The sequence below is a fragment of the Gadus morhua genome, chromosome 14 (genome assembly GCF_902167405.1).
Source record: "Gadus morhua chromosome 14, gadMor3.0, whole genome shotgun sequence".
NCBI classification, from domain to species: Eukaryota; Metazoa; Chordata; class Actinopteri; order Gadiformes; family Gadidae; genus Gadus; species Gadus morhua.
This window is the reverse complement of record NC_044061.1, coordinates 16,490,517-16,506,035: the sequence shown is the minus strand read 5'-3', so window position 1 is coordinate 16,506,035 and position 15,519 is coordinate 16,490,517. Positions and strand designations below refer to the sequence as shown.

Below are 15,519 nucleotides of genomic sequence, written 5' to 3'. Positions count from 1 at the left end.
TTCAGACCGTTAAAATAGGGCCCATGGAGTGTGGCATTTAAGTCTAGTATAGTATATGATGTTTGAATTTAAACAAGGGGGGGTTTATTAAGGAAATGAGTCAGTGTAAGCAGACTCCTTGGACTGAACTGCTGCTGGATCCCTGGGGTCCCTTCTCTGCTAATATTTCAACAGATTTCTTTGATTAACTTTGGTGTGCTAGGGCCATTGCAACAGGGTATGTTACCGTTCAAGTGTGAGATGGAAGTGCAGCCAAGGCTGGCGGATCTGGTCGACGTTTCCATACAGTTTGGGTCAGCCCTGCCCGGCCATATTCACAACCAACGGTTCATTGAGTGTGCTCCCCACGGCGCAGTGTTTTCAGCTCTTTGAGATGATTTATGATACAAAAGTGCAAAGTGGGGCAACAACCATTCACCTGTGTGTGTCTCTGTGTTCAGACATGTGCGAAAAACTCTGATCACATCAACTATTAATGTTCTGCAGTTTGTTCAAAGGGAGACCAAAGAGTGGTAATTATGGATGCTGTACTCATTACAAAGTATTGCGTATTGATCCTCCATTTAATTGTACAACATTAACATTACAAAAAAACGTATTCGCACACACTTTATACGTGATAATCACAATAATTATTGACCTGGGAAAACAGGTAAATAATTAATGACATAATACATTTCAAACCTCCACACTGGATTAATGTGGCAAATATTCAAATCATCAGCAAACCAACTAAATCCTCAGGAAACCATGATAAAAATGTTACTTTTCAGCGGTCAGGAAGCTTATGGTACATATTTTTACTTAATGTATAATACAAAAGTTTGGATTTATAAAGCTCCAAATATAAGCTCTTATGTGGAATTGAACTACAGTCTGAGTACAAATCCCCTTATCTGTGTGAAAGTATTAACTTTCACTTTCTGGTCCTAAAGGCACCAAATGATGCAGTGTCAACAATTTAAAAAGAACTGGGCCACCTGGAAGCAGGTCATTAGGCACATGATCATGTACAAGGACATCACCTTTAACATGTGTTGCGTTGAACCACAAAGGACGCATGTAACCAGAATGTGCATACACTTGAAAAAACGTCCAATATTGGAAAACTGCTACCTATTAACCCTTGCCAGGAATGGCTTCAAAATGCCTGGAGGGACCTTGCTCCCCATTCCCTCTCAAATCGTGTTTATTTATTGTGCTATATCAATTTGGGGGAGGCAGTGAAGTATTGCAGGCTAAAGAAACAAAGTCAATTATGACTTAACCAACTTCAAATTTGGAAGCCATCTATCAGCGGCAACACCACCATACTGATGGTGGTAGACCGCTTCAGCAAGATGGCCCACTTCTTGCCAGTACCAAAGCGCCCATCAGCCAAGGAGACTGCCCAGCTGCTGCTGACCCACTTCATCCAGCTCCATGGCATGCTGGTTGACGTGGTCTCTGACCGGGGCCACCAGTTCGCCTAAGTCTTCTGGAGGGAGATCTGCTCGCTCTTAGGGGCCACCGTCAGCCTGTCCTCGGGATACCACCCCCAGTCCATGGCCAAACGGAGCTGAAAGAGTTCTAATGGCCAAGTTTCTATCTCTGGTCAACTTATTGAGTTGATCCGTTTCTATCAACGGCTTGTTGCCAATGTGTTTCAATGGAGCATTTGGTAATGCTGTGTGAACCTTGCCTGTGCGGCTGGAACCCCCAAGTTGATAATCGTGTGCGTCCTTTGAGACCCTCTTTGATATAAAAGAGACCCAAGGTCTATTGCTTAAATAACTTGAAACAAAACGTGCTCTGCGTAGCCCGCCCCGCCTTCAGAAGTCGAAAACAATCTTCAGATTGAAATGCATTGGTTTAATATTAAATTAAAAAATATTAAATATATATTATATAAATATAATAATATTTAGTGATGATATTATAAGTAGACCATGTAGCTTTTATTATTATTATTAATTATTAATTATAATTATTATTTATTTATTTGATTAGGACAGTGCACATTAATCAATATGTCAGCCAGAGCATCAATATAAATATGCCGGAGTTAGCTTAATTGCTAATTTTCATCCGTTGTCCTAAGGCAAGTCAAGAACATAAAAACAACATACCAGTATACAAAATAGATTAAACAAAAGACTTTTACACACAAAATAGGTCCCCACATCAAGAGTTCATGTTAAAAAATTAGAATGACCAAAGGTTACATATGAGCAGGTCTGGCTTGCTACTAACCACTGTTTAAGGTTTTTTTTAAAGGTGGTGTAAGTGGCACAGTCTCTAACATGTGTTGGTAATATATTCCAGGACTGTGTTCCTCTGATGGACAACACCATTTGACCAAATTTGGTCTTGCGGCGTTGTATTTCGCAGTCACCTCTAGTTAGTGCTCGTGTATTTTTTGTAGAGGATTTCTTCTTTATAAAATTCTGTAATGGTGGAGGGGCTAGACCGTTCAGAACCTTAAAGATTAGACCAACATCCAAAAACAGCTGAAAACTATCGAAGTCCATGATTTTGTGTTTATTTGTAATTTTACAATAATGGTAGTATATAGGTTTTTTGTCTAGTGTTTTAAGCGTTCTCTTGAATAAAGATTTGATTGGTTTTAAAGTGCTCTTAGATGTATGTGACCATGTTGTGTAACAGTACGAGATGTGAGTAAATATCATTGCATGCATATAAGTCTTTGGTGTCTCTATAGTCAGGAAAGGTCTTATATGCTTGAAATTTGATCAATTGAATTTAATTGTGTTTTTAACTTTCTTAACATGCTGCTTAAAATTAAGGTTAGAATCGAAGATGACCCCGAGGTACTTAAAATATTCAACCACCTCAAGTCTCTCACCACCAACCATGAGTGATGGTTGCTGTCCCGCAGTTGGCTGTCGGGAGAACAACATATGGGATTGTGGGATTATAATTATTATATTATTTATTATTTGTATTATTATATATATTAACTTACATTACCTGTGATTATTTGGCTTAACTGCTGAAATGACTCCTGGATACTTATCAGGTGCTAGGGCAACCTGAATGTCCGACTGATGGAAATAATCCCAAATACTTGTTGAGGTTTGCATGTACTGCAAACGCGTACGCAATGAGAGCCAGTGAGAGCAGAACAGAGCACAATTTCGCATTATTTTATTTATTTAGCGAATGCAAAGACCTTTAGCCAAGAATTTGCGGGATTTGATGGTGGGTAGGTCATTTGTGTAGAGGTTGAACAGGGTTGGGGCTAAGACTAAGGCCCAATCCCATTCTACCCCTTACCCCTCCCCCCTTCCCCTTACCCCTTCCCCTTACCCCTTCAAAACAAGGGGGAGGGGGAAGGGGTAAGGGGTAGAAATGGGATTGGGCCTAAAGGTCGTCGTGTAAAAAGGGCCTAAAATTGCAAAATCTTTCCGGTGGAATATATTTGCAATTAATTCTGTGCAGCTGATAGTGCTCGAGGCAATATAACTTGTTTCTCTCCATTGATGTCCATTCTGTGTTTGAAAATAATTATCAGTACAATTGAACTGAAGCTACATGAACCTTGTAGTAATTTTGTCACATTGTTTGCCTATTCTGATTCTCTTACCATGAATAAGTTAACTAACTATTAAAATAATTATCAGTACATTTGAACTGAAGCTACATGAACTTTGTAGTAATTTTGCAACATTGTTTGCCTATTCTGATTCTCTTACCATGAATAAGTTAACTAACTATAAAAAAGGATTCTAAATAATAATAATAATTATTATTATAATTATTATCTATATTTTAATTTTATCAATATAAATGTTAAGACTGCAAACTCGCTATGCGGGGGTATATCTATCGACTTTATATCATATACAGGCATGACCAATCTAAATTATTGGACTCTCAATAATAACAATTTTAGATTCTTTATTCCGGTATTATTGTGTTTTTTAAGCACCAGAATTAAATAAACTTCAGATGTGTGTAGAGAAACACAATTGAGCAACTGTTCATGACAAAGGAAGGACCAGAAGTGCCCCCCGATCCCCAGCCCCCCCCCCCCCCCCCCCCCCAAAATCAAATCTTTCCAATCCAGTGTCATGCTTCCGCTGTTAAGAAGCCAATAAAATGTTGTAATTTCATCTTTTCCATGCCATGGATAAATGTTTGGTTTTTGGAGACATCTTTCATGCATTAATAACTAGTTATTTGGATCCAGATGATCGGGTCTAATGTAATTGTTGTAGTAAATCGAGTGAACCATCTGGTTTCCCCACACATGTTCACAGTGTATTATGAGCCAGGGACATCCTCAGCCAAATCTGACAGCACTAAAGAGCCTTGTTGTTCTGAGACATTGGAAAGGGCTCGAGAAAGATTGTTTCATGAACAATAACGGTATTTCTATTGATTTTCTGTCCCAGTGACTCGATATTCATATAAAACAGAACTAGTTCCAAACACATCTTTGTGCACACACACACACACACACACACACACACACACACACACACACACACACACACACACACACACACACACACACACACACACACACAGACACACACACACACACACACAAACAATCATACACACACACGAAAAGATGAACACATACACCAAACCGATATGCAGTCACACACACACACACACATACAACCCCACACACACAAATACAGAGTAGCCATCCGTTATCCTGCTATTTGGTGTGTAAGACGTCATTTTCTGCAGTAATGAAATAAGTCGTAGCTCAGGCTCGCTGTAGACTGTGATAACATGGAAAACCGCCTTTACCAAGCAATAATATTGAGATAGTGGAGCCCTCAACGGTTGACCTCTGCAAGGATCTGTTAGAGCTCACACCGTTAGAGCAGCAGGACTGAAATTAAAACAGATGTTTTAACATAACAATTGCATAGCTGAATTTCCATCTGAGAAATCTATCCATTTGTGCAAGGCCCAATCCCATTTCTACCCCTTACCCCTTCCCCTTACCCCTCCCCCTTGTTTTGAAGGGGTAAGGGGAAAGGGTAAGGGGTCGAAATGGGATTGGGCCTTATTTTCAGAAATAGACTTGAAATTACCATTGGTATACCATGGAAAATACCCTTTGTAGCCTACGTTTTTCTGACACAATGTTAGAGCTGTTTAAACATCGGAGATATTCAATCATTTAACTTTTAAATGGATATCCCTGCTGTCTAACATTCTTTCTATGAATTTCACACCATATACTCCCACAGTCACCTGGTACATGTGTGCCGAGTTTGCAGCTTTTCCCAGTTCGGGCACGAAATCTTTTGGAGTGTGGGTGTTTGGTCGAGTTGTATACATTGCATTAAGTCTAAATGATCTGACCAAATGTGTCAGACTCTGAAAGTTGTTCATCATGACGAATGGTGCATGTATAATAAGTTTCAAGCATTTCCTAGTGGAAATGGCAGCCAGTTTAGTATTTTGCACTTAAAAATGCATATTAAAGCGCCACCTATAGTTAATTCTGGCCCATCCTTGTCATCCCTAACTCATTTTACGAGTTCTAAAAGCCTGCCAATTTATACAATACGATTAGAATCGGGTTCCTACATCATAAAAAAAGAATAACTAGAATGCGTTTTGCCCGAATGAACTGCGAGAGTGTGGTTGCTAAAATTCTAACGTCAACGCTACCGTCAGCGCTGATGTCACATTTAATGTCACAGCTAATGTCACCGCTAACGTCAACACTACGTCAACGCTACCGTCAACACTGCCTGAACATCTTAAAAATAAGTCAAATTTGCCGGGAAAAAAAAGAAAAAGCTGAAAAAGCGCAATGGTTAAAGTTGAAGGAGTTGAAAAAAACGCTGAGAGACAGCCATCATGTCGTTAAAGAGCTGGACGTTTTGATAGTTGAATGGTTTCTGTAGCTGAAAGTATTCAGGAGCGTATGCAGGAGCAGTTAACCGCACAAAGAACAGGCAAACAGAATAAAGACAAATGAAGAAGAAAAGTAGATGTGCTTGCAGTAGCAACCACACTAATAATATTACTAACGATTACAATAGGTTTCCAACGGTTTCGTAGGACCCCTTATAATAAAAATAATAACGATTACAGTAGGGTTCCTATGGTTTTGTAGGACCCTTCATAATAATAATAATAATAATAACGATTACAATAGGGTTCCTACGTTTTTTTGTAGGACCCCTAATAATAAGCTTAGCCGACAACAAAGCTACAGCCATAATGTTCTCCTTTGAAAATTCTCGGAGTACCCTGGGTTTCCTGAAATAAAAAAATTTGGCAGACAAACACAGAGTGCTGCACCCCTGAAAGCAAGCAAGCAAACTTCAACTGAGATTGTATTAGAGTCTACCCAACCCAAAAAGCTTTGTTGTCTTCCGAAAAAGCCCCGGGACCAGACCTCTGCTAAAACACTTGTAAATCTTGAAAAACAGCTAAGAGCCAAGAAGGATTTTAAGCCAGACGCCACAAAGGCTGGTTTATAATTTGCAAAAAATAACTTAACTTAACTTCCAAACTTATACATTATACAAGTTTAACAATGTACAGTGTCAGTGCCTCGTTATCGCTTGTGATGACAAAATATAATAACTGCGCTCTTCTAAAATTATAATGTTTCTCTCGGCTCATCATGTGCTTCTGTTCGTTCAGTGCCCTCAACCTGGAAACCTGCACTAGTTCCAATATTGTGAATTTGGGCTTCAGTACCCATTTTAAATGCTTGATATCTGTCACATATTGTACCTTTAACTCTGATTGTTGCTTAACTCTTAACTCTTTTTAATTTGATTTGTGTAAAATTCAACAATGAAATGGTAACATAATAATGGATGCTCCTTCGGTATCTATTACACCACACAATAAGAACACTTGAAGGCAGGTGCATGTTTTTTACATAAACAATACTCACCTTACTCACATGCAGACGTTACATAAAAACACCTTCGGCATCCTCACTGTTTGCAGGGGTTTTCACATCCCGTTGAATTCACAGAATCCCATGTGACATGAGTTAAAAATCATATAATTCGATTTACTTTCAATTCTTATATTTAATCATGTAGTCTAATTTTGTCAAATTTTCGCTGTTGATAAAATGATGCATCCCTTTAATCTCTATTAAACTATAACTCTTTAATATGTATTTAAACTAGTAGTTTTACTTTTTCTTTGTCGTTGTAAACAAATTATTTTTGATTGGGTTTTCCTGAAGGGAAAATGTCCTATTTCAGGGTTATTATGTCTTTATCCAGGGCACTAACAGCAACTAATTACTATTTTTCTTTCTTCCCGCCTGCTATCAACCACTCGTACTCAGTTTTACCCTATGTACCTTTATTATATAAAAAAACCTAACATTCCTTTAAAGGACAATTCCGTTATTTTGAACATTGAGCCCCCTTTCTGGTTTGTTTAGGATGAAATAGAGTGGGTGACACCGAAATTTGAACTAATTGTCCTTTCTCGGGTATTTGGCTCATTTTGAATCGCTCCTGCCTGCTTCACAATGGTTGTCTGTGTGCATACACAAACCTGTCAAACCAGCAACCCTAAACGTTCGTTTTCAAAAATGTGCAAGTAACCGAGTGGATAGTGGCATTCGTGAAGTTTAAAAAAAAATTATCGGCGCAATACATGGTTTCTGTCGTGTTTTATTGCACATTTATCGCCAGTTGACTTCAGTTGGAAGACTCATTACTGCACGATGATATTACTCCGCCGAACCGGAAAGGTGGGCTGTTTACGTTGGTTTGAAGTCTTATACCGTGAGCACCTCGGATTAGGGAAAATCACATAGAAAATCACTGAAAATGGATTATGAAAGGTGGCTTCTGGAGGACGCACTCGATTTTGAGTTTGACGGCAGAGGATATCGTTTTGAACCAGAATTCACCCAAGAGGAGCTACGTGAGATGGAGGCTAGGGCTACGGAGGCGCCTGAAGCTCCGGCTGAAGCGGTCCCCAGGATCACGGGCGGGTGGTGTGCCTGTGGGAAGTGCAGGCAGATGCCGACGGAAGTCGAAAGTAGGTGCTGCACGGAGTGGGACCTTGTGCGGAAGTTTATATGCGGTTGTGAGGTATCTGAAAAAATAGTTCCATTTAGCAACTAACACGGATGGATTGGAAACCATATATTGCGCCGATAATTTTTTTTTAAACTTCACGAATGCCACTAACCACTCGGTTACTTGCACATTTTTTGAAAACGAACGTTTAGGGTTGCTGGGTTGACAGGTTTGTGTATGCACACAGACAACCATTGTGAAGCAGGCAGGAGCGATTCAAAATGAGCCAAATACCCGAGAAAGGACTAATAGTTCAAATTTCGGTGTCACCCACTCTATTTCATCCTAAACAAACCAGAAAGGGGGCCCAATGTTCAAAATACCGGAATTGTCCTTTAAGTACTCAATTAGGGGAATGCACTGTCTCCAGTTCTTTATTGCACTTGGAATGTTTGTCGTTCCTCCAATTGTGATTGTATGCTGTGATTGTGCCTCAGCCTCACAACTTAATATATTTTTATATTTTTCTCTCTCTCTTTCTCCCTCTCCATCACAGGAAGGGAGACCTGGGGGTTAGGTGGTGGACGATGGGGGCAGTAGGGGTCTTACCCCTGCTGGGGTTCTACCTATGCGTCTCGGTCGCAGTGACGTTGACCCTTAACCCTGACGACCCCAATGTGTGCAGCCACTGGGAGAGGTCTGTCCCGTTGCTTCCCCTCTCGGGAACCACCCACCTTCGTCTCCTGGTTACTGGGGAATAATAACATTCATCATGATGGTGCCATACTCAGCTAATGGACCCACGTCCACAAATCAAGGCTTAGACTTGACCAATAATCCTAAGAGTAACGGAGAGGCTAAGGGGGGTGGTTGGGCTGTACTCCTGGTAAAGTTACCTGGGCTGTAAATTCAATGTAAATGGAAACTGCAATGTTAGTGGTCTCGAAAAGCATACTTTGATTAGAACTGACACTGTCACTCATGACGAGCAGAAGGGCTGTTGTGATCTATACTCATAAACATTCTCTCTCTCTCTCTCTCTCTCTCTCTCTCTCTCTCTCTCTCTCTCTCTCTCTCTCTCTCTCTCTCTCTCTCTCTCTCTCTCTCTCTCTCTCTCTCTCTCTCTCTGCAGTAAATATTGTGGATGGTTCTAAAGACAATTCCTGTTAAGCTTAAGGTTTTCTGTCAAACCTACTGTGAAATTCAATATAAATTAAACTGCTGTTGAGCATACACATTAAAATACATTGTGTCATGTGGGATATGTTTTTGTATTTTCATCTAGCTATGCTGTGACTGTACAGGAGACCTACGCCCATCCTTTTGACCAGGTCTACTACACCCGCTGCACAGACATTCTGAACTGGTTCAAATGCACCCGACACCGGTAGGCACCAATTGAAGAAGTGATGAAGTTATTACTTTTCCCCAGATTCTAATTTCCTTGTCCTTATTGACTGTATTGTACTCAATTCATTGAAGAGTATCATACAGTATATTTAAGCACATTGCCTAAGTGTGAGTGCACCCGGGTGCACTCACACTAGGCAATCTGGCCGTGGCCGTGGCCGTTTTCACACCTAACCGTGCTCAAATCTGCCAGTGTGAGTGTGGCCAGTCTGGCCAGGCCAGGGCAATTTGGCCACTTGGAGAGATGTGCTGCTACGGTACGGGCCGCCAGGGTACAGATGCTAATGAGCCGACACGCGCACGCGCACAAGCACGGCTACGCAACCTGAGCTGGATGACGTATAGTCCATGCGACGACCATGGACATAATAAAGGCGAAGAGCCTTCTTTCCCATTAAACGGTAAACATATATCCAAATAAGCAACAGACTCAGCAAAGTGTGATCTGTGTTCTCTAGCTGTGTTCGAAATCGTTCCCTATACACTCGTTCCCTATTCCCTATATAGTGTACATGATTTAGTGCACTATATAGGGAATAGGGAACGAGAATTCGGACACTACGCTGAACATTTCTAAACGTCATTTGCGTCAGTAAATGCGCCGGGTATTTGTGTGACAGATGCGCCCACATCATGTAAACATACCAGGGCTGTGTTCCAATACCCCTACTTCCATGAGTACACCTAAAGGAAGTACACTATCTGCACTATCCGTACTCACTTGAGTACGCTAATTTTTCAGACGTGAGTGCTGTTCCAAATCGAGTACTCTGTGGTGCACTTACCGGAAATGACGATCACGACTGCCGCCGCGGCTCCTGCCCCGCAATAAACATCCCGCTTTGAACGGTGAACTCTTTACGCCTAGCAGCTATAAAAAGCCATAAAAACTACAAAATGACTCTATTAATGCAGGCTGTGTGGAAAATGCGCCGACTTTGGCTCAGCCTGGCTCCGCCTCTTCCGCTACGTAGCTAAGAAGGCTGCCGTTGAGTACGGAGAGTGTCCTTCGATCCACACTTCACGATTAGCCCATTTTGAGTACGTCATCCGGGTCCTTGAAGTATACTTTTCGCCGGATCTGAATTGGAACGTACTGCGTACTCAAATTTTGAGTGCGCAGTACGGACAGTACGGGTATTGGAACACGGCCCAGGCACTCACGAGGAAAGCTGGAGGTTGTATTGATGTTGAATGTTACATTTCCTTGTTCAAGTATTTTTTTAATTAATTTTGAATGTTAAATATTCTATGTTAAATCCCAAATAAATTGTTGACATTTCTAAACGAAAGCCGGAGACTCCATCATTAAATGTATTCGTTTTCGCGGTTATTCAGCTTCTTCTTCTCATCCGGAAAAACACGACCGCATTGCATTGTGGTATACGGGAGTAACATGTAGGGAACATCGTATGTACCCTATTTTAAGTCCACTATATAGTGCCCTATATAGTGGACCACTGAGAATTCGAACACCCTACAAAATGGCGTGCACCCTATTTAGTGCACTACATCCATGATAGGGAACGATTTCGAACACAGCTTCTGTGTTATTGGTTATTGTCCATTGTTGCGGACGCTTGGTGATGACGTGTTACGACGTGATGACGTATGTACAAGAGCCTACCGTGTCCATGGCCAGACAGTTGCGACCGTCTATGGTTGCGACGGCCAACGGCCACGGCCAGATGGCCTAGTGCGAATGCAGGCCAGAGAACAATGGGGCCAGTTGAGCACGGCTAGGTGTGAAAACGGCCAACGGCCACGGCCAGATGGCCTAGTGTGAGTGCACGCAGTGAGTTAAATGCCTAAATTAAATGCCTCATCAGGCCTTGCTGTGGAGCTAATACAGTGTGTAGCAGAATAAGCAACACAGTGTATATATGCTAGATGCTTTCTATAAAATGTACAGTAGGTCTGACTTTGTATGAGAGTATTGTTGGATGGTGTCATTTGAATGGGTCACTGTTGGCAAATTGACGTTATCCTCCTCCAGGTAATAGAAGAATGTCATTGAAAGTCACTACGGTTCAGAAACACAATTGTCCTTGACTTTGTTAAAAACCTCGGCCAGCTTTTCTTAAAACAACAGCACCATCTCTAATATGTTTGGGCCCTGCAGCCCTTGTGTTATTCATATATGAATAAATAATTGAGTCATAAATTTAATAGAAATTGCACCTGAAAATGTTTATCCTATAGCAACCGGCCTACCCTTGGACTTCAATGAGATGGGGGTTTAAGTGGTACATCAGAGAATAGAAACTGATTAATGTGTACAGTACACACACTGGAAGGTATTGATCAGAGCATGTTCCACAAGGACCTGGGGTTTGGGACGGAACCATACAAAGGGATGACCGTAATTGAAAACTTGCAGACAGCTGTAGACGGTGCTCCTGGGTGCCTTGACACAGCAGAGATATATGTGTGCACGGATAAATGCGCACACATTTGCAGCTTACATTAGTACCTCTTGGCTCTTCAAGGACAAAAATGTATCTGTGTGTGTGTCACGTGTGTTTGTTTGTGTGTGTGTTTTTACAGGATAAGCTACAAAACGGCCTACCGGAGAGGTGTGAGGACTATGTACAGGCGGCGCTCCCAGTGCTGCCCAGGCTTCTATGAGAGTGGAGACTTGTGTGTTCGTGAGTGATACAGTTCATTCTCTTTGGTCTATCTCTTGGGAGATTGGTCTTCCTACAAGTTTCCTCTCTCTACGGCTATCACTACTGCAGGAAATGTTAGGCACTTGGAAGTACTATAAAGTCACTATGAGGAAAGTCATCATGGATTCCATTGAAACCATCTCTAATCTGTACAAACAAAAGACCACAGACAAGATTCAAATTTGAAATAACCTGAACAAAATGAAGAATGCGAAAAAAGACTTGCTCTCGGGTAAAATCAGGGCACTAACGATGGTAGTTGCCTATATGGAGTTTAAAGGAGGCATAAGATAATCTTTTATCTAGCCCCTCGGAAAATAAAACAATTATCCGCCCAAGATAGTCTATACTCATGTTATAGTTGTCTCTTCCATTTAAGGATAGGATGTGAAAGTGTTTTAGCCTTAGGGGAAATGTTGTTACCATGACTCTTTATTCAGGATCAGCTTGTAAACAATGTTAGATCCGCCTGATGTCCTTAGGGGCCAAAAACAAATGAACCTCGACTTTATTATCTGACCACTACCATACCAACTCTCCTCTCACTGTCAAACGCCCCTCTATCGTCTAATGGTCGCACAGTTTTTTAACATTGTTTACCCACTCAGCCTGCCCGGGTACATATGTCTGCCTAACGCTAACCTTTTCAGACAGCTCTTTTGTTGTTCAATATTTTCACATCTAGGGTTAACTGAAGGATATGCCCCAGGCGGTTGTGCACACACAGCTTTACAGTGTGTGTTAGCAAAGTGCTATGGCGAGGTCTTCTGTTGGGCTGTTTTTGTTGATCCCCATTGGCCTGATTTAAAAGTCTCTTCGTTGCATTGTTTCATGTCTTGCCTCAAAGGCTCCTCTACGGCTCTCCTCTGTACTGTGCTCTCTGAACAGACCTTCATTGCCTCACTGGCTCTGTTACTCAACTTGGACCGGCCCGCCTAGTCTGTCTTCCTCCCCCTCTTATCTCTGCACACTTGACTCTGTTCATGTGCCCAATCTCCTTGCTGCCATTTGGTTCTAAACCCTGGGTGGATGAAGTGAATGCAGAATTCTTATTATTAGAACCATGATGGAAACAAATAGGTGGCTAGGTGAATAAGGTATATTGTATAACGTATATATTGAATAACATGCTAATCATAAAATATGATTAGCATGAAACGTGCTAATCTATATATGATTTTTATATAGGCTCATGCAAATTGCAATTCACTCTTATACAAGAGGAACATTGTTCAATAATGTGTTAAGGTGTTAGTGGGCCCCTAATGGGCCCCTAATACAGTATTGAAGACGTTTCAGCATTGGTGCAGAATTACAGTGACTACGAACCAGTCCCACAATGAGCTTTCCACAAACGTGCCGTTTTTTAGAGTCGGGTCAAGGTTGAGGGTGGGGGTGTGGCCCTGAGCAGCTTGCAGTATCGCAATGGCTCGGATTCATAATATCATCCGGAGGCGCAACCAGCTTTCGGCCGTGTTCTGTAAATATTCTAGAGCACTCTGGGTGCTCTGGCGGGAGTCATGGAGCTCTATATCTAAATAAAATCATATTATATATCGATATCTATTTAATATAATATATATTATCGCGGGCAAAAGCTGTGTGCGCCTCCGGATGATATTCTGAATCTCAAACGACTGCGTCGGGTTCTCCGACGTGTCCGGTTCTTCCACCTCCACATCAATCTGAAGTACAGACTGAACACCGAAATGGAGTAGCAAGGTATTGTTGCCGTTTTCGGAGTCCCGGTACTTCCACAACGAGACTCGCGGTGGAATTGGGTGAAAGGAACTTTGAGGAGGAGACAATCCCGGACAACAATCGTGGGCAACAATCCCGGATTTCAGGGAGTCAAGCCAAAGTTTCTTTGGCTTGAAGTTCCTATCTCAAACTGCTCCTGAAGCTCTACACTTTCAATCTCTCAGAATGAGAGTCTCTCCTCGGCTTGTCGCATTGCCTCTAAAATCGACTTTATTGTCACTCTCCCCGAATTGCGGTGTGAACCAACGTAATATAATCACGGCCTTCGCCTATGTTTTAATAGGGCGATTTGTCTCTAACTCGCACCTCTAACATTTGAAAGCTTTTGACTGCTGTGGAGTCAAAAGAACAACTTACAGCAAATGAACAGCAACTTACAGCAAATTAATGCTTTAGTGCCATGGCCGTGCTTGGAATGTCCTTACACTCTGTGATCGCTGCATCAAGGCGGCTATAAAGTCTGCTAAATTGTGCTGGTTAGATGGAAGTTTTGGCTAACATAAAGTGTCTTTGAATAATAGACATGTGATTGGACATGCAGGTCTTGTGCTGGGTGTTGGCATGTATTGAACCTATAGATTGCATAGAAACCCTGTTTGTATATGGGCCCTTAGTGTCCCGTTCCTATTGTTTCCTGTGGACTGTATGATATGATATCTCACTGATGTCTTACAAGCAAGTAAAGGTCTAAAGAGATCTCTCTCTCTCTCTCTCTCTCTCTCTCTCTCTCTCTCTCTCTCTCTCTCTCTCTCTCTCTCTCTCTCTCTCTCTCTCTCTCTCTCTCTCTCTCTCTCTCTCTCTCTCTCTCTCTCTCTCTCTCTCTCTCTCTCTCTCTCTCTCTCTCTCTCTCTCTCTCTCTCTCTCTTCCCTCCCCCCCCCCCTCCCTGCATCTCTTCTTTGTCCAGTGCGATGTTGGTCATATTAGACTGCTTTTATTTTTTCATCTGAGGTTATTCATGTTATGCACACGTTTACGTGTGATATCCACATGAGGCTATGGCATACAGAGACCATGATCACAGAATGGGGCTTCAAACATTTTGCACATTACAAAGCACAAATCACAGGACAAACCAATGCTATGATGTCTCTGTTGGATTACAGTGCGGGACAGTGATATGGTCATGTCATAGCAGAGAATGGGAGTGTCTAGCAGGAGCTTAAGTAGAAACTGAGGACATCAGTGATCCCTTATCTGTCTATTTAGGAATCTACATTGTGCATTTATTTTCACCATTAGAGTAATGGTTGTCAAGACAAATAGTATATTGAAACATCAAAAAACGGACTCCACTGAAATAAGAATTTATATGAAATTTTAAATACTAATCTGACATTTTGAGCAGTTTTAATTTTGTTTTTTAATGACAATGCTGAAACTGCTTTTTACATATTTTCTTATCTACTTGTTGGTATTCATTTTCATCTACCTGTCATATATGTTTATTTGGCTGAATGCTTTGTTAGAAGTCAATTACAAATATTCAGACATTTCTGAATCCTAAATATCATAATAGTAATATCATGCAGCTTTAAATAGTTTGCTGTCAAAGCAATAATCAAGTCATAAATTAATTAATCTGAAAAAATATATATCACATACTATATAGCTATTTTAACAAATAATGAATCATTTATTGAAAGACCATTCACAATCAATCTATGCACTTTCCCCGGACGTCGTTGCATATATC

At 41.2% G+C, this 15,519-nt stretch overlaps 1 protein-coding gene across 3 annotated transcripts in view; it reads left to right on the top strand.

Moving 5' to 3' along the window:
- The window catches only part of LOC115558651 (multiple epidermal growth factor-like domains protein 11), a 67,060-nt gene that overhangs the window by 10,429 nt on the left and 41,112 nt on the right, over positions 1-15,519 (top strand). For all 3 annotated transcript variants that reach the window (XM_030376955.1, XM_030376954.1, XM_030376956.1), the window contains exons 2-4: positions 8,542-8,682; positions 9,271-9,372; positions 11,943-12,043. In XM_030376955.1, the coding sequence (XP_030232815.1) occupies positions 8,573-8,682; positions 9,271-9,372; positions 11,943-12,043 (313 nt within the window). In that variant the 5' untranslated portion in view covers positions 8,542-8,572. The remainder of the gene's footprint in view (positions 1-8,541; positions 8,683-9,270; positions 9,373-11,942; positions 12,044-15,519) is intronic.